The 27,761-nt window shown below is 42.1% G+C and overlaps 1 protein-coding gene across 3 annotated transcripts in view; it reads right to left on the reverse strand.

Moving 5' to 3' along the window:
* The window catches only part of LOC143782569 (cadherin-7), a 604,373-nt gene that overhangs the window by 96,004 nt on the left and 480,608 nt on the right, over window positions 1-27,761 (reverse strand). For all 3 annotated transcript variants that reach the window (XM_077270126.1, XM_077270127.1, XM_077270128.1), the window contains exon 7: window positions 12,260-12,513. In XM_077270126.1, coding sequence (XP_077126241.1) covers window positions 12,260-12,513 — 254 coding nt within the window. The remainder of the gene's footprint in view (window positions 1-12,259; window positions 12,514-27,761) is intronic.

Raw genomic sequence — 27,761 nt, forward strand, 5'->3', positions numbered from 1 at the left:
TACATTTTTGCTTTGGTGGCTTATTTTTAGATGTTCTAAGATAAAAAAAAATACTATTTTTATTGTCCAATGGAATGAGAAAATTAAAATTGACAATAATATGTAACCATCAAAATGGAAATGCAAGTTGGTCCAACGGTAGCTCGATATTTTTAAAAAGACTGGGATTGAGTTTCCCTCAAAAATCTTTAGAATTGAGAGTCCTCAGTGGTTGATACCTTTTAATGGCTAACTGAAAAGATGGTAACAAATTGCAAGCTATCAAGACTACACAGGTCTTTTCATTAGGCAAAGACTAAAAGAAATTCTTAAGATTCACATATTTATGCACAACATAGCACAGAAAAAAACATGGATAAGACAGGTGACATGAGGCAGAATTACCATGAGTGATAAACAGTTATGTCCATAAATATTGGACCAGTTCTTGGATAAGGAATGTTTTATTTTCCTCTGATTGGGGTCTGGTTCTGTTGTGATGACCCCACATGGTCTGAGGGACAAGTTCCTTAGTTGATGTAAAAAGACATAAATCCATGCGACACATTCATTCCTGCACTAAGACTGTCAAAGGTCGTCATCAGTTTATATTCACATATTCTTCTGTCTCTCTTAGATGTGAAGCTACTTTTTAAAACAAGTAATTTCATGTCCATAATGTTATAATTTGGGAGACAGAAATGTCTTGCCACAGGTAGATCCATTCTTTTTTCACTTATTGTGTGGCGGTGAGAATTAATTATTGTTCTAAGCTTTTGCCCTGTCTCCCCCACATACAGACCCCCAGTTGGACATTTAGTACATATTATTAAGTACACCACATTAGATGTGATGCAGCTAAAAGTACCTGGTATCTTGTAGCCCTGATGTGAATTGGGGATCTTTATTGTTGTGAACTATACTTTTTGGCTCCCTCTTGTGGTCACTAGTGATTTGGCACTTGGATTGTCTTTTACCAGGTTTGTGCTCACCTGCTTCGTTAGGCCTGGGGTGTTGCTATTTAAACTTCCTGGATTCTCAGTCCAGTGCCTGGCTTCGTTGTAATCAGTTCACTTCTGTTTGCTCCTGTCTTCAGGTCCTGGTTCTTTGCAAGATAAGCTAAGTCCTGCTTTCGTACTCTTGATCATTTGCATTGTTCATATTTTTTGTTCAGCTTGTACAATATGTGATTCCTGTTATTGCTGGAAGCTCTAGGGGGGCTGATATTCTCCCCCCACACCATCAGTCAGTTTGGGGGTTCTTGGATATTCAGCGTGGATATTTTGCAGGGTTTTTTGCTGACCATATAAGTCTTCTTACTATATTCTGCTATTAGTCAGTGGGCCTCTCTTTGCTAAATCTAGTTCATTCTTACGTTTGTCTTTTCTTCTTACGTCACCGTTATTATTTGTTGGGGGCTTGTATTACTTTGGGGTCTTTTCTCTGGAGGCAAGAGAGGTCTTATTTTCCCTGATAGGGGTAGTTAGTTCTCCGGCTGGCGCGAGACGTCTAGAATCAACGTAGGCACGTTCCCCGGCTGCTGTTAGTGTTTGCGCTAGGATCAGGTATATGGTCAGCCTAGTTACCACTTCCCTATGAGCTGGTATTTATGTTTTGCAGACTTTGCTGTAATCTTAGAGGTCCCCTGCCATTGGGATCATAACAGTAAGCCAGGCCTAATAAATAGTTAATGCATTGCTGAAGTGGGATTAAAAGAAAAGAAGTTCTGAGTTTTTTTTTTTTTTTCCTCCCCTTTATCTCTGAGTGGCTTGAAGCTTTGCTGCAGACATGAATGTTCAGACCTTGATTACTAGTGTGGATCAGCTTGCTGCACGTGTGCAGGGCATTCAGGATTTTGTTGTTAGCAGTCCTATGTCAGAGCCTAAGATACCTATTCCTAAGCTGTTCTCTGGAGATCGATTTAAATTTAGGAATTTTAGGAATAATTGTAAATTGTTTCTATCTTTGAAACCTCGTTCGTCTGGAGATTCAGCTCAGCAAGTTAAAATTATTATCTCCTTCTTGCGTGGCGACCCTCAGGATTGGGCTTTCTCGTTAGTGCCAGGAGATCCTGCATTGGCGGATGTTGATGCGTTTTTTCTGGCGCTCGGATTGCTTTATGAGGAGCCTAATCTTGAAATTCAGGCAGAAAAAGCTCTACTGGCCATCTCTCAGGGCCAGGATGAAGCTGAGGTGTACTGCCAAAAATTTCGGAAATGGTCCGTGCTTACTCGATGGAATGAATGTGCTCTGGCCGCAAATTTCAGAAATGGCCTTTCTGAAGCCATTAAGAATGTGATGGTGGGTTTTACAATTCCTACAAGTCTGAATGATTCTATGGCGCTGGCTATTCAGATTGATCGGCGTTTGCGGGAGCGCAAATCCGCTAAACCTCTGGCGGTGTTGTCTGAACAGACACCTGTCTCAATGCAATGCGATAGAATCCTGACTAGAACCGAACGACAAAATCATAGACGTCAGAATGGGCTGTGTTTTTACTGTGGTGATTCTACACATGTTATATCAGCATGCTCTAAACGCCTAACCAAGGTTGTCAGTCCTGTCACCATTGGTAATTTGCAGCCTAAATTTATTTTGTCTGTGACTTTAATTTGTTCATTGTCTTCCTACCCTGTTATGGCATTTGTGGATTCAGGTGCTGCCCTGAGTCTTATGGACTTGTCGTTTGCCAAGCGCTGCGGTTTTGTCCTGGAGCCTTTAAAGGTTCCGATTCCTCTCAGAGGAATTGATGCTACGCCACTGGCGGAAAATAAACCGCAGTATTGGACACAAGTGACCATGTGCATGACTCCTGAACATCGGGAGGTGATTTGTTTTCTTGTTCTGCATAAAATGAATGATTTGGTCGTTTTAGGTCTGCCATGGTTACAGACCCATAATCCTGTTTTGGATTGGAAGGCTATGTCTGTCTCAAGTTGGGTTTGTCAGGGAATTCATTGCGATTCTTCGCCGGTGTCTATTGCTACTTCTACTCCTTCAGAAGTTCCTGAGTATTTGTGTGACTATCAGGATGTATTCAGTGAGTCCAGGTCCAGTGCTCTTCCTCCTCATAGGGACTGTGACTGCGCTATAGATTTGATTCCTGGCAGTAAATTTCCTAAGGGACGATTATTTAATTTGTCTGTACCTGAGCATGCCGCGATGCGTTCTTATGTCAAGGAGTCTTTGGAGAAGGGGCATATTCGTCCATCCTCTTCCCCTCTCGGTGCGGGATTCTTTTTTGTGGCCAAGAAAGACGGGTCTTTGAGACCTTGTATAGACTATCGGCTTCTGAATAAAATCACTGTTAAGTTTCAGTATCCGTTGCCGCTATTGTCAGACTTGTTTGCTCGGATTAAGGGCGCCAAGTGGTTCACCAAGATAGATCTTCGTGGTGCGTACAACATTGTGCGCATTAGGCAGGGAGATGAATGGAAAACTGCATTCAATACGCCCGAAGGTCATTTTGAATACTTGGTGATGCCCTTTGGGCTCTCTAATGCCCCTTCAGTGTTTCAGTCCTTTATGCATGATATCTTCCGGAAGTATCTGGATAAATTTTTGATTGTGCATCTTGATGATATTCTAGTTTTCTCGGAAGATTGGGATTCTCATGTAAAGCAGGTCAGGATGGTGTTTCAGGTTTTGCGTGATAACGCTTTGTTTGTGAAGGGCTCAAAGTGTCTCTTTGGAGTGCAGAAGGTTTCCTTTTTGGGTTTTATTTTCTCATCTTCTGCCGTGGAGATGGACCCAGTCAAGGTCCGAGCTATTCATGATTGGACTCAGCCCACGTCTGTTAAGAGTCTTCAGAAGTTCTTGGGATTCGCTAATTTCTACCGTCGCTTTATCGCTAATTTTTCTAGCATTGTTAAACCTTTGACGGATATGACCAAGAAAGGTTCTGATGTGGCTAATTGGGCTCCTGCAGCCATGGAGGCCTTCCAGGAGCTGAAGCGCCGGTTTACTTCGGCGCCTGTTTTGTGCCAGCCTGATGTCTCACTTCCCTTTCAGGTTGAAGTGGATGCTTCTGAGATCGGTGCTGGGGCTGTTTTGTCGCAGAGAGGCTCTGGTTGTTCTGTGATGAGACCATGTGCCTTTTTCTCTAGGAAGTTTTCGCCTGCTGAGCGGAACTATGATGTTGGTAATCGGGAGTTGTTGGCCATGAAGTGGGCATTTGAGGAGTGGCGTCATTGGCTTGAGGGTGCTAAGCATCGTGTGGTGGTCTTGACTGATCACAAAAATCTGATGTATCTCGAGTCTGCTAAGTGCCTGAATCCTAGACAGGCTCGTTGGTCATTGTTTTTCTCTCGTTTTGACTTTGTGGTCTCATACCTGCCTGGTTCGAAGAATGTTAAGGCTGATGCTCTCTCTAGGAGCTTTGTGCCTGACTCTCCTGGAGTCTCGGAGCCAGCTGGTATTCTTAAAGAGGGAGTAATCGTGTCGGCCATATCTCCGGATTTTCGACGTGTGTTGCAGAGATTTCAGGCTGGTAGACCTGACTCGTGTCCACCCGACAGACTGTTTGTTCCTGATAAATGGACCAGCAGAGTCATTTCTGAGGTTAATTCCTCGGTGTTGGCAGGGCATCCGGGAATTTTTGGTACCCGAGATTTGGTGGCTAGGTCCTTTTGGTTGCCCTCCTTGTCACGGGATGTGCGGTCATTTGTGCAGTCCTGTGGGACTTGTGCTCGGGCTAAGCCTTGTTGTTCTCGTGCTAGCGGGTTGCTTTTGCCCTTGCCCGTCCCGAAGAGGCCTTGGACGCACATTTCCATGGATTTCATTTCTGATCTTCCGGTGTCTCGGGGAATGTCTGTTATCTGGGTGGTGTGTGATCGTTTTTCCAAGATGGTCCATTTGGTACCCTTGCCTAAGTTGCCTTCCTCTTCCGATCTGGTTCCTTTGTTTTTTCAGAATGTGGTTTGTTTGCATTCCGGAGAATATCGTGTCCGACAGAGGATCCCAGTTTGTGTCCAGATTCTGGCGGTCTTTTTGTGCTAAGATGGGCATTGATTTGTCGTTTTCATCTGCCTTCCATCCTCAGACTAATGGTCAAACGGAGCGAACTAATCAGACACTGGAGGCTTATTTGAGATGTTTTGTTTCTGCGGACCAGGATGATTGGGTGACCTTCTTGCCATTGGCGGAGTTTGCCCTTAATAATCGGGCTAGTTCCGCTACTTTGGTTTCGCCATTCTTCTGCAACTCTGGTTTTCATCCTCGTTTCTCCTCGGGTCATGTTGAGTCTTCTGACTTTCCTGGGGTGGATTTCGTGGTGGATAGGTTGCAGCGGATTTGGAATCATGTGGTGGACAACTTGAAGTTGTCACAGGAGAAGGCTCAGCATTTTGCCAACCGCCGCCGCGGTGTGGGCCCCCGACTTCGTGTTGGGGATTTGGTTTGGTTGTCTTCTCGGTATGTCCCTCTGAAGGTTTCCTCTCCTAAGTTTAAGCCTCGTTTTATTGGTCCTTATAAAATTTTGGAAGTTCTTAACCCGGTTTCTTTTCGTTTGGATCTTCCGGTGTCGTTTGCCATTCACAACGTGTTCCATAGGTCTTTGTTATGGCGGTACGTTGTGCCTGTGGTTCCTGCTGTTGAGCCTCCTGCTCCGGTGTTGGTTGAGGGCGAGTTGGAGTACGTGGTGGAGAAGATCTTGGATTCTCGTCTCTCTAGACGGAGGCTCCAGTATTTGGTCAAATGGAAGGGCTATGGTCAGGAGGATAATTCCTGGGTGGCCGCCTCTGATGTTCATGCGGCCGATTTGGTTCGTGCCTTCAACGCTGCTCATCCTGGTCACCCTGGTGGTCTTGGTGAGGGTTCGGTGACCCCTCCTTAAAGGGGGGGTACTGTTGTGAACTATAATTTTTGGCTCCCTCTTGTGGTCACTAGTGATTTGGCACTTGGATTGTCTTTTACCAGGTTTGTGCTCACCTGCTTCGTTAGGCCTGGGGTGTTGCTATTTAAACTTCCTGGATTCTCAGTCCAGTGCCTGGCTTCGTTGTAATCAGTTCACTTCTGTTTGCTCCTGTCTTCAGGTCCTGGTTCTTTGCAAGATAAGCTAATTCCTGCTTTCGTACTCTTGATCATTTGCATTGTTCATATTTTTTGTCCAGCTTGTACAATATGTGATTCCTGTTATTGCTGGAAGCTCTAGGGGGGCTGATATTCTCCCCCCACACCGTCAGTCGGTTTAGGGGTTCTTGGATATTCAGCGTGGATATTTTGCAGGGTTTTTTGCTAACCATATAAGTCTTCTTACCATATTCTGCTATTAGTCAGTGGGCCTCTCTTTGCTAAATCTAGTTCATTCTTACGTTTGTCTTTTCTTCTTACCTCACCGTTATTATTTGTTGGGGGCTTGTATTACTTTGGGGTCTTTTCTCTGGAGGCAAGAGAGGTCTTATTTTCCCTGATAGGGGTAGTTAGTTCTCCGGCTGGCGCGAGACGTCTAGAATCAACGTAGGCACGTTCCCCGGCTGCTGTTAGTGTTTGCGCTAGGATCAGGTATATGGTCAGCCTAGTTACCACTTCCCTATGAGCTGGTATTTATGTTTTGCAGACTTTGCTGTAATCTTAGAGGTCCCCTGCCATTGGGATCATAACACTTTATCTTGTCTGTGGTCATTATAAATAGACAGGTTTTAAATTTTTTCTGATTGCAAGGAATGGTTCCTGCAGCTGTTGGAGAGGACAGGGAGCTTCTGACAATGATGCTTCTTAGATTTGGGGGCTGCCTACAATGCAGTAGTGGGGGGTCTGGAAAAATGGATTGTAAGCGGGCATCTTTTTGTAGTAAAGGTTATAATTTCCGTGCAGCTCCCCTTAGCATTTCCAGATTTGGATTGTAGATAACTAGGTAGGTAGTAGGCCAGAGGCCTGATGGGACATGAGGACAAAAAGTCACTTGCAAGCTTGGCCATGAAAAGATTTGCATATTGTGGAGCCATTTTACTTCCCATTGCTGTGCCAGTCTCCTGTAGATAGATTTGTTGTCAAATTCAAAGTAATTGTGGGTGAGGATGAATTTTATAAGTTTCACCACAGAATCCGCATCAGTCCCTGTGTTTTCCAGGAAGAATTTCCAGGCATTTAATCTATCCTGGTGTGGGATATTGGAGTACAAAGATTCCACATCCAAAAAAATGGCACTCTGTAGCACTATAGCATGCAAATATGAAGTATGAAAATTGAATTGCATTAGAAATATGAAAAATTGAGAATGCTTAGCTCATAAATTGCCAATTCATGTGTGCCTGGAAGCCACGTTAACGCGTTTCTCATTTCCAATGCCAATCCTCTCTTAGAATAATGTCTTTATCTGTATGGGAACTGAATATGAATCCTCTCTTAGACTGAAATCTATATCTCTGTGGAGGGGAAATATAGGAGAATAAGGAGTACACCGATAAATTAAATAGAATTTTTTTTTTTATATTTATTAAAGTAATTCATAACAAATAAAATATAACATGACACCTTTCAGGAAACAACAAGGCCCATGGAGAAACTACTCAAATACATCAATATTGCACAAATTCCATGCATCCTGTGATGCTAAGAAAGTGCAAGTGTGCTAGTAGATAGGTCAAGGTGAAGAACCACCTAGTAATATTCTTCAGTGAAAAGGTGAATGAAAAGCTCAAACTGGGCAGGTTCTTACCCAGACAAGATGAATAGAGCCCCAGACCGGATGATAATTCCCCATTTTTAGCATCATAGGCTGCATGGGATTTGTGCAATATTGATGTATTTATGAGTAGTTTTTCCATGGGTCTTGTTGTTTCCTGAAAGGTGTCATGTTATATTTTAATTGTCATGAATTACTTAAATAAATAATATTCTCCTATGTTTCTTCACCCTCTTGGAGTCGGTGTATATCTTTATTGGACATTGACCACCATTGTGTGGCATTACCCAGCATATTACATGCAACTGAGGTTTTTGTTTGCAATCTCTGTGGGGGGGGGTAGTGGTCCTGCTGTGATTAAAAATGCCTGAGTCTAAGGGTACCGTCACACATTGAAATTTCCATCGCTACGACGTTACGATTCGTGACGTTCTAGCGATATCGTTACGATATCGCTGTGTCTGACACGCTACTGCGATCAGACACCCTGCTGAGAATCGTACGTCGTAGCAGATCGTTTGGAACTTTCTTTCGTCGCTTGATCACCCGCTGACATCGCTGGATCGTTGTGTGTGACAGCGATCCAGCGATGTCTTCGCTTGTAACCAGGGTAAACATCGGGTAACTAAGCGCAGGGCCGCGCTTAGTAACCCGATGTTTACCCTGGTTACAAGCGTAAACGTAAAAAAACAAACCGTACATACTCACCCGTCGGTGTCCTTCAGGTCCCTTGCCGTCTGCTTCCTGCTCTGAGTGCCGGCCGGAAAGTAAGAGCAGAGCGCAGCGGTGCTGCGATCTGCTCTCACTGTACGGCTGCACTCAGAGCAGGAAGCAGACGGCAAGGGACCTGAAGGACACCGACGGGTGAGTATGTACGGTTTGTTTTTTTACGTTTACGCTGGTAACCAGGGTAAATATTGGGTTACTAAGCGCGGCCCTGCGCTTAGTTACCCGATGTTTACCCTGGTTACCCGGGGACTTCGGCATCGCTCCAGCGCCGTGATTGCAACGTGTGACCGCAGTCTACGACGCTGGAGCGATGATTATACGACGCTGCGACGTCACGAATCGTGCCGTCGCAGCGATGAAAATTTCAATGTGTGACGGTACCCTAAGAGGCGGAGTGCTCAGTCAGAAGGCTAATGAGTACAAATTTAAAAAAAAAACTGACCATCACATCCAAACATAAAGTGAAGAGGTGCTTAGCTTACCTGGAGTCACCAACTCATATACACTCAAACAAAAATGGCAGCATTCTGTAGCACCATAGCATACAAATATGAAATATGAAAATTGAATTGCGTTCAGTTTTTTGAAGTTTGTACTCATTAGCCTTGTGACTGAGCACTCCGCCTCTTAGCCTCAGGCATGTTTAATCACAGCAGGACCACTATCCCTCCACAGAGATATAGATTGTATATGAGTTGCTGACTCTAGGTAAGCACCTGTTCACACTTAGATTATGTTTGGATGTGATGGTCAGTTTTTTTAAACTGTAGTATCAGTGACCTGTTAGAAGCCATACACATGAATATCTAATCAGAGCACCACATAAAGAAATCCCCCCACAGACTGCCCATAAGCACCAGCATATCATTAACTCAAACCTGAAAATAGAGATTAAACAACAATCACAAGATGGATTTCATCAACCAAGGTATCATTTTAATCAATGTAATGGTGCCAACCTGACAGGGTCTTTTGGTTACGGTGCACAATCCTGCTGAGAGGTTCCCGTTAATAAGACAAGGCTGCTTATAGTTTAAAATTGTAATAAAAACAGACTGGGCATTACTTATCATTGACAGGGCTGTATAGATTTTGAAAAGTCAATGATATTTGACCACTGCAGACACTCTGAGGGCTCAGTGATCATGTTGAAGTAGATGGCACAAAAAGGTTCATGTGGGTAAGTAATACTCTTTTTAAAGGGAATCTTTCATCAGGCTTTTGCTACCTCATTAGAGAGCAGCAGAATATAGGAAAAGAGTCCCTGAATACAATGATGTATCACTTTAGTAGGTGTAGTAGTTGTGACATAATCTCAGTTCTTAGATGTAGCATGAAGCAGAGCTGAGAAGGCTAACGCCGCCCACACCTCAGCTTTCCATGTACACTGTATATTGACAGTGAGCTGCTTATCAGTGTAGGGGGCGTGGTCAGTCTACCAGTTGCTTGAGACATAGTCTGGGCAGTGATAATATCATGGTGATAAACTTTCATTGTAAGTAAACAGCAGCAAAGCCTGATAAGTGACACATAACTGAATTTAGTGTTTAAACGCCTGCATCAACCTTTCATGATATTACACAGCAAAAAACCTGCTGACAAATTCCCTTTAATTTTAAACTTTAATTTGCCCAGTCTCAATGTACAACCTTTGCTATCTAGTCTTTGAATGTCCATCAGACAGACTAGAAAAAAAAGGATTAAAAAATAATCCCAGGAGCCCTGACTTTCTCGAGGCAAAGCAAGATCAGAGAGCAAGAATTCTAGTATGTAGATTAGCTCATTATTGGAAACCTTGATGCTTTCGGTTAATTCATAAATAATTTTATCCTGTTAATTCCCTATGAGAATTGATGTATCCTAATCATACACTACTGTATCCCGGCAGAATGTGTCAGCTACTGTGACTGTCCTGCTCTACATCCGGATCTCTTTCAAGCAGTTGGGCGCCTGTTTCAAGGGTTGGAGATGTAGCAATTGCTCTTTTGTGCTGTGAGAACATGCATGCCACTCTGCCAATAGAAAAGACACATGTAATGGTTGGGTGTATAGATTTTGTATTGGGCGCAGAAGGTTTGCCAAGCAGAATGAATTCAGCTAATGAAAGTATATTTGGGAATTGTCTATCATGCACATCTAAAAAACTTTACCCTGTGAACATACCTATGCTTTCAATATTCAAAGAAGTAAATTTATGCATTTCATGAATGAATGAGTAAGCTATGCAATATCCTTATATTTTATTTCTAAACATTCTTTTTCGGTGATTACTTTGTATCTCCACTCATACTGCACCCACACACACAAATTATACACCATTTGAAAGGTAAACTTGCCCCCTTCAGCAAGAAAATAGCCAAACAAACCACACATCCATGATGTGATCACAAAATACAGTTTAAACATTAATTTTCATAAACCTGCAGTAAGGAAAAATGACCTGCAGGTGGCACCACACTACCCTAAAGCACACTACCACAAAGCTGCTTTCAGACATCACAAACAAATCCAAACACATTGCACACTTCACTGCAGGTGAGTCACAAATGCAAACACATTTGGAAATATGCATTGCTTATGCTATTGGAAATATGCACTGCCTATTGCAAATTTCAAGCTGCATTTGGAGTGCAGACCTGACATTGTTTGGGTTTGGAATTACTTTGCAGGATGACTAGGAAGAGGCATATAAAATGCAGGCCTCGAGGCAGGTCAACACGAATGAGACGTCCCAGACTGCTTCAGACACCATCTCAGCGAACATTAAACAGACTAAAACATCATGAGCAAAGGCAACAAAGACTTGAAAACCATAGACAGGCTCAACAGAAGCACAGACAACAGATAGTGAATCAGCATAGAACACTACTGCAAGAGCATTGTATTGATTTAGTTCCACCTGATTACTTCCTGCATCTACAACAAGACATATGTGCAACGAGGTCCCAACATTCACTTCCAATGACATACTGTTGTGCTTGCTTATTACTTCCTGACAATGAAGTTAAAACCCACAGTGTTGGGAGTATGCATAAAGCATGTCCACATTGTTCAGCAAAGCTCTATTTAGGTGAAGTCGGTCGTCACCATTATTGTTTGTAAAGAACTTCAGACACTTATTAAAAAGAATGATCACGTAGCTCAAAACTATTTGCAAAATAATTGAATAATGCATTGGTTTTTGCATCAGTTTAAGTGAACTCTGTCAATATTCCTGGCAGGGGGCCATATTGTTTCAAAATACATGGCCAGGTTTATCACATGGTGGGAAGTTCACAACAACCTGAAGGGTTTAACCAATGTTGTGTTAAAGGAGGTTTTAGAACAGCGATATTTTATTTTGCTAAGACATTTTTTGGCCGCTACTTATCAAACCAAATTTGTGTATTAACAATCTACATATATAAATAACTGTCTATGTTCATCCTGTCATTAAATACATTTACGTTTGACCAGCTTGCTTTTTTGGAAATTGCCTGCGCTCCCGACGACCAATGTGCGAAAATTTTGCACGGGCCAACTAGTTACTATTAATATGAATCTATGTATGTAGTCTATCATCTCATTAGGTCATGTTACCCTCATATTCGGTTACATTCTCATTTCATTTTCTGGTTCTGCTGACAGAAAGATTGATGAGTTAACCCTGCTACTAGTTTAATGCATATATATACCGTATATATATATGATGAATGACTGTCACAACGAGAACATTCACGCAGCAGGAACATTTACAAAACATTTATGGAAGCCGAGACTTAATTAACATTTTTGTATGATGAATATGGTCTATTTCAGTGATAAAGCCGGCTGCTCTTGTGATGTTGATTGGAAAATAGGGTCAGAGCCTGCATTATTGTCATTCGCAGCAAGTGATCGGCTTTTATTGGCATGAAAATAATGAAAAATAGTCAACAACAATGGTACCTCACAAGGCTGTGTGACGAATCTGGGTCGTGCGCTGTTACTGTTCCTATACTGCTGCCTATTTTTGCTGCTTCAGACTCCACCATTGTATATAACAGTTGAGAAAATACTGGAGGTTCATCCACATCTTCCACAGTAATTTTCACTGTTGTTGTATCCATAAATGGACCAACGCTGAGAAATCGATTGTCCACATGCTTATTTGAGGCTTCTATTCTCAGTGAATAGCTGGATTTTGTTTCATAGTCCAGCTCCTGTAAAAAGAGCAAAAAAAAGAGCATAAGGAAAACACTGTCGAAAAAATGAACTTTCTAAAAAATATATAATCTTTATGAAATAACAATTTACTAAACAATATAAAAAATTTACAGGTGTGTTTCTATTGTTACATGAAAAATTGCTTTGTTCACATCTCATTTTTACTACATGGCAATCAAGCTGGGCAATCTACTGGCACACATGATGAATTAGTCCTTGGGCCTCCATATTAACCCCTTTCTGTCATTGGACGTACTATTCCATCCATGTGGGGTGGGCCCTACTTCCCAAGGACGGAATAGTACGTCCAGCGCGATCGGTCGCGCTCATGGGGGGAGTGCGGCCGATCGCGGCCGGGTGTCAGAAGCCTATCGCAGCTGACATCCGGCGCTATGTGCCAGGAGCGGTCACGGACCGCGCCTGGCACATTAACCCCCGGCACACCGCGATCAAACATGATCGCGGTGTGCCGGCGGTATAGGGAAGCATTGCGCAGGGAGGGGGCTCCCTGCGGGCTTCCCTGAGACCCCCGCAGCAAGCCGATGTGATCGCGTTGCTCCGAGGGTCTCCTACCTCCTTCCTTGCTGCAGGTCCCGGATCCAAGATGGCCGCGGCATCTGGGTCCTGCAGGGAGGGAGGTGGCTTACCGAGTGCCTGCTCAGAGCAAGCGCTTGGTAAGCCTGCAGTGCTCTAAGTCAGATCGGTGATCTGACAAAGTGCTGTGCAAACTGTCAGATCACCGATCTGTAATGTCCCCTGTTGTGAATTTGCTTTTTGCTCCCTCTAGTGGTTACTAGTTTTTTGACTCTGGTTTTTCTGTCATTCCTTTTATCCGCACCTGGGTCGTTAGTTAGGGGTGTTGCTATATAAGCTCCCTGGACCTTCAGTTCAATGCCTGGCAACGTAGTTATCAGAGCTAGTCTGCTGTGCTCTTGTCTACTGATCCTGGTTCCAGTTATATCAGCTAAGTCTGCCTTTTGCTTTTTTTGCTATTTGTTTTGGTTTTGTATTTTTGTCCAGCTTGTTCCAAATCTATATCCTGACCTTTGCTGGAAGCTCTAGGGGGCTGGTGTTCTCCCCCCGGACCGTTAGACGGTTCGGGGGTTCTTGAATTTCCAGTGTGGATTTTGATAGGGTTTTTGTTGACCATATAAGTTACCTTTCTTAATTCTGCTATCAGTAAGCGGGCCTCTCTGTGCTAAACCTGGTTCATTTCTGTGTTTGTCATTTCCTCTTACCTCACCGTCATTATTTGTGGGGGGCTTCTGTCCAGCTTTGGGGTCCCCTTCTCTGGAGGCAAGAAAGGTCTTTGTTTTCCTCTACTAGGGGTAGCTAGATTCTCCGGCTGGCGCGTGTCATCTAGAATCAACGTAGGAATGATCCCCGGCTACTTCTAGTGTTGGCGTTAGGAGTAGATATATGGTCAACCCAGTTACCACTGCCCTATCAGCTGGATTTTTGTATTCTGCAGACTTCCACGTTCCTCTGAGACCCTCGCCATTGGGGTCATAACAGTTTGCCAGGCCAGTATTAAATGTTTAATGCATTGCAGAAGAGGGATTATAAGAAAGAAGATTCTGAGTTTTTTTTTCTTCTTCCCCTTTACCTCAGAGTGGCTATGCTTGCTGCAGACATGAATGTCCAGACCTTGATTACAAGTGTGGACCAGCTGGCTACTCGTGTGCAGGGCATACAAGACTATGTTATCAGAAATCCTAGGTCAGAACCTAAAATACCGAATCCTGAACTGTTTTCCGGAGACAGGTTTAAGTTTAGGAATTTCGTGAATAATTGTAAATTGTTTTTGTCCCTGAGACCCTGTTCATCTGGAGATTCTGCTCAGCAAGTAAAAATTGTTATTTCGTTCTTACGGGGCGACCCTCAGGATTGGGCTTTTTCGCTGGCGCCAGGAGATCCGGCATTGGCTGATCTTGATGCGTTTTTTCTGGCGCTCGGTTTACTTTATGAGGAACCCAATCTTGAGATTCAGGCAGAAAAGGCCTTGCTGGCTATGTCTCAGGGGCAGGACGAGGCTGAAGTGTATTGCCAAAAATTTCGGAAATGGTCCGTGCTGACACATTGGAACGAGTGTGCACTGGCCGCTAATTTTAGAAATGGCCTTTCTGAAGCCATTAAGAATGTTATGGTGGGTTTTCCCATTCCCACAGGTCTGAATGATACTATGGCACTGGCTATTCAAATTGACCGGCGGTTGCGGGAGCGCAAAACCGCAAATTCCCTCATGGTGTTGTCTGAACAGACACCTAATTCGGTGCAATGTGATAGAAAAACCGCAAATTCCCTCATGGTGTTGTCTGAACAGACACCTGATTTAATGCAATGTGATAGAATCCTGACTAGAAATGAGCGGAAAATTCATAGACGCCGGAATGGCTTGTGCTACTACTGTGGTGATTCTACACATGTTATCTCAGCATGCTCTAAACGTATAGCTAAGGTTGTTAGTCCTGTCACCGTTGGTAATTTGCAACCTAAATTTATTCTGTCTGTAACTTTGATTTGCTCACTGTCATCTTATCCTGTCATGGCGTTTGTAGATTCAGGTGCTGCCCTGAGTCTCATGGATCTCTCATTTGCTAAGCGCTGTGGTTTTACTCTTGAACCATTAGAAAATCCTATTCCTCTTAGGGGTATTGATGCTACACCATTGGCAGCAAATAAACCGCAGTATTGGACACAGGTTACCATGTGCATGACTCCTGAACACCGCGAGGTGATACGTTTCCTGGTTTTACATAAAATGCATGATTTGGTTGTTTTAGGGCTGCCATGGTTACAGACCCATAATCCAGTCCTGGACTGGAAGGCTATGTCAGTCTCAAGTTGGGGCTGTCGTGCTATTCATGGGGATTCCCTGCCTGTGTCTATTGCTTCTTCTACGCCTTCGGAAGTTCCGGAGTATTTGTCTGATTATCAGGATGTCTTCAGTGAGTCTGAGTCCAGTGCACTGCCTCCTCATAGGGACTGTGACTGTGCTATAGATTTGATCCCAGGCAGTAAATTTCCTAAGGGAAGACTGTTTAATCTGTCGGTACCTGAACATACCGCTATGCGTTCATATATCAAGGAGTCTCTGGAGAAAGGACATATTCGTCCGTCTTCTTCCCCTCTTGGTGCGGGATTCTTTTTTGTGGCAAAAAAGGACGGATCTTTGAGACCTTGTATTGATTATCGGCTTTTAAATAAGATCACTGTCAAATTTCAGTATCCTTTACCGCTGTTGTCTGACTTGTTTGCCCGGATTAAGGGTGCCAAGTGGTTCACCAAGATAGACCTTCGTGGTGCGTACAACCTTGTGCGCATTAAGCAAGGTGATGAATGGAAAACCGCATTCAATACGCCCGAAGGTCATTTTGAGTACTTGGTGATGCCTTTTGGGCTCTCCAATGCGCCTTCAGTTTTTCAGTCCTTTATGCATGACATTTTCCGGAAATATCTGGATAAATTTTTGATTGTTTATCTGGATGATATTTTGTTTTTTTCTGATAATTGGGATTCGCATGTGGAGCAGGTCAGGTTGGTCTTTAAAATTTTGCGTGAAAATTCTTTGTTTGTCAAGGGCTCAAAGTGTCTCTTTGGTGTACAGAAGGTTCCCTTTTTGGGGTTCATTTTTTCCCCTTCTGCTGTGGAGATGGACCCAGTCAAGGTCCGAGCTATTCTTGATTGGACTCAGCCCTCGTCAGTTAAGAGTCTTCAGAAGTTCTTGGGCTTCACTAACTTCTACCGTCGTTTTATCGCTAATTTTTCTAGCATTGTGAAACCTTTGACGGATATGACCAAGAAGGGCTCCGATGTAGCTAACTGGGCTCCTGCTGCCGTGGAGGCTTTCCAGGAGTTGAAACGCCGGTTTACTTCGGCGCCTGTTTTGTGCCAGCCTGACGTCTCACTTCCCTTTCAGGTTGAGGTGGATGCTTCGGAGATTGGGGCAGGGGCCGTTTTGTCGCAGAGAGGCCCTGGTTGCTCTGTTATGAAACCTTGTGCCTTTTTCTCTAGGAAGTTTTCGCCTGCCGAGCGAAATTATGATGTGGGCAATCGGGAGTTGTTGGCCATGAAATGGGCATTTGAGGAGTGGCGTCATTGGCTCGAGGGTGCTAAGCATCGTGTGGTGGTCTTGACTGATCACAAAAATCTGATGTATCTCGAGTCTGCTAAACGCCTTAATCCGAGACAGGCCCGCTGGTCATTGTTTTTCTCCCGCTTTGATTTTGTTGTCTCGTATTTACCAGGTTCAAAGAATGTGAAGGCCGATGCTCTTTCTAGGAGCTTTGTGCCTGATGCTCCTGGAGTCGCTGATCCTGTTGGTATTCTTAAAGATGGAGTTATCTTGTCAGCTATTTCTCCGGATCTGCGACGTGTGTTGCAGAGATTTCAGGCTGATAGGCCTGAGTCTTGTCCACCTGACAGACTGTTTGTCCCGGATAAGTGGACCAGCAGAGTCATTTCCGAGGTTCATTCCTCGGTGTTGGCAGGTCACCCGGGAATTTTTGGCACCAGAGATCTGGTGGCCAGGTCCTTTTGGTGGCCTTCCTTGTCAAGGGATGTGCGGTCATTTGTGCAGTCCTGTGGGACTTGTGCTCGAGCTAAGCCTTGCTGTTCTCGTGCCAGCGGTTTGCTCTTGCCCTTGCCTGTCCCGAAGAGACCTTGGACACATATCTCCATGGATTTCATTTCTGATCTTCCGCTATCTCAGGGCATGTCCGTTATCTGGGTGATATGTGATCGCTTCTCCAAGATGGTCCATTTGGTTCCTTTGCCTAAGCTGCCTTCCTCTTCCGATCTGGTTCCTGTGTTTTTCCAGAACGTGGTTCGTTTGCACGGCATCCCTGAGAATATTGTGTCAGACAGAGGATCCCAGTTCGTTTCCAGGTTCTGGCGATCCTTTTGTAGTAGGATGGGCATTGATTTGTCGTTTTCGTCTGCTTTCCATCCTCAGACTAATGGACAGACGGAGCGAACCAATCAGACTTTGGAGGCTTATTTGAGGTGTTTTGTCTCTGCTGATCAGGACGATTGGGTGACATTCTTGCCGTTGGCTGAGTTTGCCCTTAATAATCAGGCTAGTTCCGCCACCTTGGTTTCGCCTTTTTTCTGCAACTCTGGTTTTCATCCTCGCTTTTCTTCGGGTCATGTGGAGCCTTCTGACTGTCCTGGGGTGGATTCTGTGGTGGATAGGTTGCAGCAGATCTGGAATCATGTGGTGGACAACTTGAAGTTGTCACAGGAGAAGGCTCAGCGCTTTGCCAACCGCCGCCGCGGTGTGGGTCCCCGACTACGCGTTGGGGATTTGGTATGGCTTTCTTCCCGCTTTGTTCCTATGAAGGTCTCCTCTCCCAAATTTAAACCTCGTTTTATTGGGCCTTACAAGATATTGGAAATCCTTAATCCTGTATCTTTTCGTCTGGATCTTCCTGTGTCGTTTGCTATTCACAATGTATTTCATAGGTCCTTGTTGCGGCTGTACATTGTGCCTGTAGTTCCTTCTGCTGAGCCTCCTGCTCCGGTGTTGGTTGAGGGCGAGTTGGAGTATGTGGTGGAGAAGATCTTTGATTCTCGCCTTTCCAGGCGGAGGCTTCAATACCTGGTCAAGTGGAAGGGCTATGGTCAGGAGGATAATTCCTGGGTGGTCGCCTCTGATGTTCATGCGGCCGATTTAGTTCGTGCCTTTCATGCCGCTCATCCTGATCGCCCTGGTGGTCGTGGTGAGGGTTCGGTGACCCCTCACTAAGGGGGGGGTACTGTTGTGAATTTGCTTTTTGCTCCCTCTAGTGGTTACTAGTTTTTTGACTCTGGTTTTTCTGTCATTCCTTTTATCCGCACCTGGGTCGTTAGTTAGGGGTGTTGCTATATAAGCTCCCTGGACCTTCAGTTCAATGCCTGGCAACGTAGTTATCAGAGCTAGTCTGCTGTGCTCTTGTCTACTGATCCTGGTTCCAGTTATATCAGCTAAGTCTGCCTTTTGCTTTTTTTGCTATTTGTTTTGGTTTTGTATTTTTGTCCAGCTTGTTCCAAATCTATATCCTGACCTTTGCTGGAAGCTCTAGGGGGCTGGTGTTCTCCCCCCGGACCGTTAGACGGTTCGGGGGTTCTTGAATTTCCAGTGTGGATTTTGATAGGGTTTTTGTTGACCATATAAGTTACCTTTCTTAATTCTGCTATCAGTAAGCGGGCCTCTCTGTGCTAAACCTGGTTCATTTCTGTGTTTGTCATTTCCTCTTACCTCACCGTCATTATTTGTGGGGGGCTTCTATCCAGCTTTGGGGTCCCCTTCTCTGGAGGCAAGAAAGGTCTTTGTTTTCCTCTACTAGGGGTAGCTAGATTCTCCGGCTGGCGCGTGTCATCTAGAATCAACGTAGGAATGATCCCCGGCTACTTCTAGTGTTGGCGTTAGGAGTAGATATATGGTCAACCCAGTTACCACTGCCCTATGAGCTGGATTTTTGTATTCTGCAGACTTCCACGTTCCTCTGAGACCCTCGCCATTGGGGTCATAACAGTCCCCCCTGGGACAGAGTAAAAAAGTTAAAAAAAAATTTTCCACATGTGTAAAAAAAAAAATAAAAAAAAAAATCCTAAATAAAGAAAAAAAAATATATATATATATTATTCCCATAAATACATTTCTTTATCTAAATAAAAACAAACAAACAATAAAAGTACACATATTTAGTATCGCCGCGTCCGTAATGACCCAACCTATAAAACTGTCCCACTAGTTAACCCCTTCAGTAAACACCGTAAGAAAAAAAAAAAACGAGGCAAAAAACAATGCTTTATTATCATACCGCCGAATAAAAAGTGGAATGAAACGCGATCAAAAACACAGATATAAATAACCATGGTACCGCTGAAAGCATCATTTTGTCCCGCAAGAAAAGAGCTACCATACAGCATCATCAGTAAAAAAATAAAAAAGTTATAGTCCTCAGAATAAAGCGATGCCAAAATAATTATTTTTTCTATAAAATAGTTTTTATCGTATAAAAGCGCCAAAACATAAAAAAATGATATAAATGAGATATCGCTGTAATCGTACTGACCCAAAGAATAAAACTGCTTTATCAATTTTACCAAACACAGAACAGTATAAACGCCTCCCCAAAAGAAATTCATGAATAGCTGGTTTTTGGTCATTCTGCCTCACAAAAATCGGAATAAAAAGCGATCAAAAAAAGTCACATGCCCGAAAATGTTACCAATAAAAACGTCAACTCGTCCTGCAAAAATCAAGACCTCACATGACTCTGTGGTCTCAAATATGGAAAAATTATAGCTCTCAAAATGTGGTAACGCAAAAAATATTTTTTGCAATAAAAAGCGTCTTTCAGTGTGTGACGGCTGCCAATCATAAAAATCCGCTAAAAAACCCGCTATAAAAGTAAATCAAACCCCCCTTCATCACCCCCTTAGTTAGGGAAAAATTTAAAAATTTAAAAAACGTATTTATTTCCATTTTCCCATTAGGGTTAGGGTTAGGATTAGGGTTAGGGCTAGGGTTAGGGCTAGGGTTAGGGTTAGGGCTAGGGTTAGGGCTAGGGCTAGGGTTAGGGTTAGGGCTAGGGTTAGGGTTAGGGCTAGGGTTAGGGTTAGGGTTGGGGCTAGGGTTAGGGCTAGGGTTAGGATTAGGGTTAGGGCTAGGAGTAGGGTTAGGGCTAGGGTTAGGGCTAGGGTTAGGGTTGTGGCTAGGGTTAAGGCTACAGTTAGGGTTGGGGCTAAAGTTAGGGTTGGGGCTAAAGTTAGGGTTAGGGTTTGGATTACATTTACGGTTGGGAATAGGGTTGGGATTAGGGTTAGGGGTGTGTCTGGGTTAGAGGTGTGGTTAGTGTTACCGTTGGGGTTAGGGTTAGGGGTGTGTTTGCATTAGGGTTTCAGTTATTATTGGGGGGTTTCCACTGTTTAGGCACATCAGGGGCTCTCCAAATGCGACATGGCGTCCGATCTCAATTCCAGCCAATTCTGCGTTGAAAAAGTAAAACAGTGCTCCTTCCCTTCCGAGCTCTCCCGTGTGCCCACACCGGGGTTTACCCCAACATATGGGGTATCAGCGTACTCGGGACAAATTGGACAACAACTTTTGGGGTCCAAGTTCTCCTGTTACCCTTGGGAAAATACAAAACTGGGGGCTAAAAAATAATTTTTGTGGGAAAAAAAAAAGATTTTTTATTTTCACGGCTCTGCGTTATAAACTGTAGTGAAACACTTGGGGGCTCAAAGTTCTCACAACACATCTAGATAAGTTCCTTGGGGGGTCTAGTTTCCAATATGGGGTCACTTGTGGGGGGTTTCTACTGTTTAGGTACATTAGGGGCTCTGCAAACGCAATGTGACACCTGCAGACCAATCCATCTAAGTCTGCATTCCAAATGATGCTCCTTCCCTTCTGAGCTCTGCCAGGCGCTCAAACGGTGGTTCCCCCTCACATATCAGGTATCAGCGTACTCAGGACAAATTGACAACAATATTTAGGGTCCAATTTCTCCTGTTACCCTTGGAAAAATACAAAACTGGGGGCTAAAAATAATTTTTGTGGGAAAAAATTTTTGTTTTATTTTTATGGCTCTGCATTATAAACTTCTGTGAAGCACTTGGTGGGTCAAAGTGATCACCACGCATCTAGATAAGTTCCTTAGGGGGTCTACTTTCCAAAATGGTGTCACTTGTGGGGGGTTTCAATGTTTAGGCACATCAGTGGCTCTCCAAACGCAACATGGCGTCCCATCTCAATTCCTGTCAATTTTGCATTGAAAAGTCAAACGGCGCTCCTTCCCTTCCGTGCTCTCCCTTGCACCCAAACAGTGGTTTACCCCCACATTTGGGGTATCAGCGTACTCAGGACAAATTGTACAACAACTTTTGGGGTCCAATTTCTTCTCTTACCCTTGGGAAAATAAAAAATTGGGGGCGGAAAGATAATTTTTGTGAAAAAAAAGGATTTTTTATTTTTACGGTTCTGCATTATAAACTTCTGTGAAGCACTTGGTGGTTCAAAGTGCTCACCACACCTCTAGATAAGTTCCTTAGGGGGTCTACTTTCCAAAATGGTGTCATTTGTGGGGGGTTTCAATTTTTAGGCACATCAGTGGCTCTCCAAACGCAACATGGCGTCCCATCTCAATTCCTGTAAATTTTGCATTGAAAAGTCAAACGGCGCTCCTTCCCTTCCGAGCTCTGCCATGCGCCCAAACAGTGGTTTACCCCCACATATGGGGTATTGGCGTACTCAGGACAAATTGTTCAACAACGTTTGGGGTCCATTTTCTCCTGTTACCCTTGATAAAATAAAACAAATTGGAGCTGAAGTACATTTTTGGTGAAAAAAATTTAAATGTTCATTTTTATTTAAACATTCCAAAAATTCCTGTGAAACACCTGAAGTGTTAATAAACTTCTTGAATGTGGTTTTGAGCACCTTGAGGGGTGCAGTTTTTAGAATGGTGTCATACTTGATTATTTTCTATCATATAGACACCTCAAAATGAGTTCAAATGAGATGTGGTACCTAAAAAAAAATGGTGTTGTAAAAATGAGAAATTGCTGGTCAAATTTAACCCTTATAACTCCCTAACAAAAAAAAAGTTGGTTCCAAAATTGTGCTAATGTAAAGCAGACATGTGGGAAATGTTACTTATTAAGTATTTTTTGTGATATATCTCTGTGATTTAATTGCATAAAAATTCAAAGTTGGAAAATTGCGAAATTTTCACAATTTTCGCCAAATTTCCATTTTTTTCACAAATAAACGCAGGTAATATCAAAGAAATTTTAACAGTATCATGAAGTACAATATGTCTTGAGAAAACAGTGTCAGAATCACTGGGATCCGTTGAAGCGTTCCAGAGTTATAATCTCATAAAGGGACAGTGGTCAGAATTGTAAAAATTGGCCCGGTCCATAACGTGCAAACCACCCTTGGGGGTAAAGGGGTTAAATGTATATTCTGGGTAACAGTTCTTGTAGCATATAACGGTGCAATTCTGTATATATTTTTTTCTACTTTTACTGCATAGAAAAGTGTTAACTACATGTAAATTTGCTGCTCTATGCTTTTGCGATGGGAGTAGAGATGAGTGAATATCCTAAAATTCATTTGGGGAAGATTTGCCTAAATCAGCTAGCAGAATCATATCTGCCCAAAACAACATTTAGTATACTCATATGTCTCTGCAGACCATTAATCAACATTAATGGTGGAACAGGAAAGGGTTAAAAAACAATCAACTGTCCTAAACTTATTACATCCTCACAACCAGCCCTCTACTTGCTTCGGATTGATCGTTGGATCAGTATTCACTCTTGGGTCTTTAGTCCTGATTGTCTAGCTTGGACTTAATTACATGGGGCCACTATTTTGCTGTATTCATGCAAGTCAAATATCCAAAAATTAAAAATTCTGCCGAATCAGAATATTTGAAATTTGGAACAAATTTGATTAAAGTCAGTGGTTAACCTATGCTACTCTATATCTATAAAGTAGTCTTCACCAGTGGCTTCTGTCTTAGGTGAAAGGTTGGGAATGTTACCAAAATACTGAAGTAACAATTGCCAAAACAGGCGCTGGCTCCCTATTCAATTAGCTCAGTGCACTGCACTGTACTAAACTATTTGCGAGGTGCGCCATATTAAAGCAAAGTCTATTAGTGCCTGCACTATGCAAATAACATTAAAGATAGGTCTTTTCAGAGCCCTATACTTGGGATCATTGGGGGTCCAAGTGTCGATAGAGGACAACTTGTGATTTTGTGAAAATCTCTTTATGGTGTCATTTTTTTTCTGGAAAATTATATACACTATTTATAAAAAAACTTATCTGACTAAGTGTCATCCAATTACAGAAGATTTATCTGTCAAATGACTTTATTAACATATAGTGTGCCTACATTATTTCAGTCAGGGATGACATCCATCCAGACATTCCAGGACAGTTCGTAAAAATTTTTCAAATTTTTTTCCTGTTTGTAAAAAAAAAATTGTATGCTCTTTTTTGAAGCTGAATAATCTAATACAGATTATTATGAATGCAATGATCACCATTTTACTGTTCACAGTGAATGCAGTTGATGTCTTCATATCAGAATTATGGGCTGTAGACATGGATCACTTAAAATTATTTATTATGGTTTTCCAATGCGTCCATAAAAAACATAGTCTGATTTTTCAAGTTATTGTGATAACGTGTTAAAGAAAATAAAAAGTTAAGTAGGCAAACCTGATTGCAGTGCTACTAATAACATAGGCAGGGTATGTAGCTTTTTGAAGCCCTAGTTTACAAAATGGTGTCAGAAAGCTATTGGATAGAGGTCATAGTATCAGTTTGGATCACTTTTATCTATAGATAAAAACTGCTTGAAAGTAAAACTCTTCGCTGTCACAGCAATCAATCAATGCTGTTATTTTTTTTTCAAACAATTTGACATTTAAATTCTTAAATTCTAAGGATCCCCAGAGAGAACTGAAATGGACAACATTGAAATGAAGGATTAGATGTGCCATTTTGCCATAATAGATGTCATGTTTTGGCTTTTATTATTATTTTTATTTTTATGAAATAATTGTCAAAGACGAGTCAGCATTTCTCCAACGAGAAAATTTTCTATTACACAGAATATTTTGCGCGCACATGGCAATGAAAGCTGAAGCATTTTACATTTCAATTTTATATGGAATTATCCTAAATAAGAGAGATGCAGTATGTCTTTACAACAGGAAATATAACTACAGATGAAGTAGCAGGGTGGCTCAGTGGTTAGCACTGCAACTTTGCAGCACTGGGGTCCAAGGTCTAAATCCCACCAAGCACAACATCTCCAAGTAGTTTGTGTGTTCTCTCTGTGGGGGTTTCCTCTCACTGTTCAAATACATACTGATAGAGAACTTAGCTTGTAAGCACCTAATGGGGACAGTGATAATAATGTCTGTAAAACGTTGGGGAATATGTTTGAGCTATATAAAAAACACATAACAAATAAATAATAATTCAAAAAAAACTTTAGTTTGTTTATTGCTAATTATTATTACTTTAAACATCATTCATAACATCAACCCATTTTCTTTCATAGGCTTAATCTCAATATTGTTATCATATAAGTAATGTAAAACAAGCTGCCGTACAGGATATGATATTTTATTATGCTATTTACAAGGACAAATCCAATTAATATATGAAGACCTCTTCAGTAACATGCCAAAGATGTATTGTATCAAGGGAAAGACCTAATCACTAACTCTTAGACATATACATATTGAACAAGAAGCTAAAACATACAGCTTCAAAAAGTATAATAATAAGTTATGTGAAATATTAATATATTCTGAAATTACATTACATTATCATATATATGAAATATAAAATATTAAAACCCCTTTACACCATGTCATGGTATGTAAAACACACATGCACATAAATTATATATAAATATACATATTCCACAATATTAAAGTTGGAATACTAAGATGGAAAAGTCGTGGAATTGTGATAATTATAGAAGACTCGATTGGCATGTTAATGATATGCATATTATAAAAAAATGGAGATATTTTTTTTTTCAAAACATTATGATTTATTCAGTACTGAGTATGAGAGCACCGTGTACAGAAATACATGCACTTATACGTCCTGGAATGCTAACACTACGGTTATTAATGGTTGTCTGAGGAAACTTCTGCCATGTTGAATTCACTTGGGCATGCAAATAATCAAAGTCCAAAAACTGGCTCCTCTGACTCTTCGGAAAAAAGCCCGTAACACTGCTTCCACTAACAAATCAATGAAACACCGAGCTGTTAGAGTTCCTGGAATGAAGAGTAGAGGGGTTTGGCTATCATAAATTATGTCACACTTTAATCCCATTTGGGGTAAGGCTACTTTCACACTAGTGTTGTTTGCTGTATGTCGCAATGCGTCGTTTAGGAGAAAAAAACGCTTTCTGCAAAGTTGTCCGCAGGATGCGTTTTTTCCCCATAGATTTACATTAGCGACGCATTGTGACGTATGGCCACAAGTCTCAACCGTCGTGCGACGGTTGCGTCGTGTTTTGGCGGACCGTCGGCACAAAAAAGTTACATGTAACTTTTTTTGTGCGTCGTGTCCGCCATTTTCGACCGCGCATGCGTGGCCGAAACTCCGCCCCTCCTCTGCAGACCTTAAAATAGGGTAGCGGAAGCGTCGTAAGACTGCTTCCACTGCCCACGTTGGGCATCACTTTCACAATGCACGTCGGCACGTCGGGCCGATGCTAGTGTGAAAGAAGCCTAACATTGCCTCGTAAAGACCTCTTCATGGTGTTGCTCATCTGGTCTCCAGACCAATAACTGGCTATCATTTTTTCCAAGACAGAAGCGTGACTCAGCACTGAAGAGGATAGATATTGGTCATATAATTCTTGGCCCCCCAAAGAAGCCTACTCGAAACGTGTGTAGGGGTTGGAAGTCTGCTGAGAACACTGCAACCAACATGGGCGAGGATCAATCTTGAGCTAGCTACCCTATTGTTTTCCCTTTAGAAGAACTTGATTCCTCCGGTCAGTGTAGTGTTGTCTCCTGGACTATCTTTACCTGTGTCCTTCATAGTGACTGTACCCATGTAATAGTTTCATATCTATGTGTATTCAAAGATTTTATTGCTATCTATACTCGATGTTTATATATTAAATAAATACATTTTTGTACATATTTTTGAAGACAGATTTTATTTCTCTAATCTTTCTAATTTTATATATCAATGGGAGTTTTTCTGTCTTGTTGGCAGATTTGAGAAAGCCATTTCTGATGCTGTCAGATATTGTACACTATTGAATATTGTTCTGATCTATTATTTACATCAATTCTTGGCCAGTTAGTCTGTCAGACGTGGGTGAGTGCACACTACAGAAACTGTCTTTACTAGCAGTGGTGGGGAGGATTCTTTGAATATTCAGTTGGGTGGCCATTGGGTATTATATGCAGCCCCATGAAAGCTAATATGAAAGCTCCTTTTCCCCGCACGCCTCTCCTCACCTGCCGCCGTAGAAAAATGTCTGTGAATTGCTAACTGCAAATAAAGGACAATACTTCAACTGCTTTGAAGGGTGAGTGCCACTTTCATTTTGTTTACTTATTTCGTGGATTGTGGATTACATTGAGCACCGCCAAAGCAAGCAGATAACCTCGGAACGCCCTGATCTTGCAAGGATCAAATTACTGTGTATATCCTCACCTAACATACAGCGTTCAGTGCCGTTCATACCCACTTTTTTATTTTCTTGAAGAATTTGGCTAATATGACTTATACTAGAATCTGTCAGGTATTACACAGCTGATACCTGCTACATTTACTAGAAACATGTTGCTCACTCAGCTAGCTTACAAGAGTAAGAAAATAATGTTTATTACTAGTAGAGAGTAAAAGTGTCTGAATAAAATGTCATTTTGTGTTCCAACGATGATCAATAAAACCTTTCCTGATATCTGCCTATTGCTTTTTGTTCTGCCAGGTATACAATACTTCAACAGTATGAAATCATTATTAACTATACCTGGCATACATATAAAGAGCAAATAGCACTTTTTTATCCATTTTTTCTATTACTGCATCATTATTGAAAGAGTGGCATATTCACTGATCTTCATCCATTAACCTTTAGTTCAGTCTTTTATCTGTCACCAGAACTTTAAAACTGACAATGTTTCGCATTATGTGCTGTAAAATGTATATAAATCAATGTGGCCTTATCAGTGGACAAGAATTTGCCATTAGCCAGTCTTTCATAGGCCTAAACTCTATTTTCTAGAGTGTTGAACATTAGTTGCACAATTTTACTGTCTAAAACACTTCAGTATTGCCAGAGATCCGCTGTAGAGCTTATGCTAGAGGATAATTTTTTTTGCCTTTTATTCTTGCACTACCATTCCTTCTGATCATTTTCCAATGTCAGCTTCACCCAAATAGTAATCACTTAGTCCCAAGTCCAAGTGCTCGGCTCACATGTCTGTCTATCCTTTCTGTTTCTGTTTGTCAGTTCTGTTTAGAACAAAGGAGATAAATCGAATTAGCATCCTGCATATTCCTGTTTCAAACAGAAGCATAAGAACCATATTGATTTATATGGAGTCTTTCTGATTTCAGTTTTATTTTAGAATGGAAGAAAAAGTTTTGCACATTGGACTTTTTCTTCTGAACAGAATAGACAAACGAAAAGGATAAACTGATATGTAAGCAAAGCCGAAGAGCCTTCACTCAGTCATCCTGTGT

This window comes from Ranitomeya variabilis, chromosome 6, assembly GCF_051348905.1.
Source record: "Ranitomeya variabilis isolate aRanVar5 chromosome 6, aRanVar5.hap1, whole genome shotgun sequence".
Lineage (NCBI taxonomy): Eukaryota > Metazoa > Chordata > Amphibia > Anura > Dendrobatidae > Ranitomeya > Ranitomeya variabilis.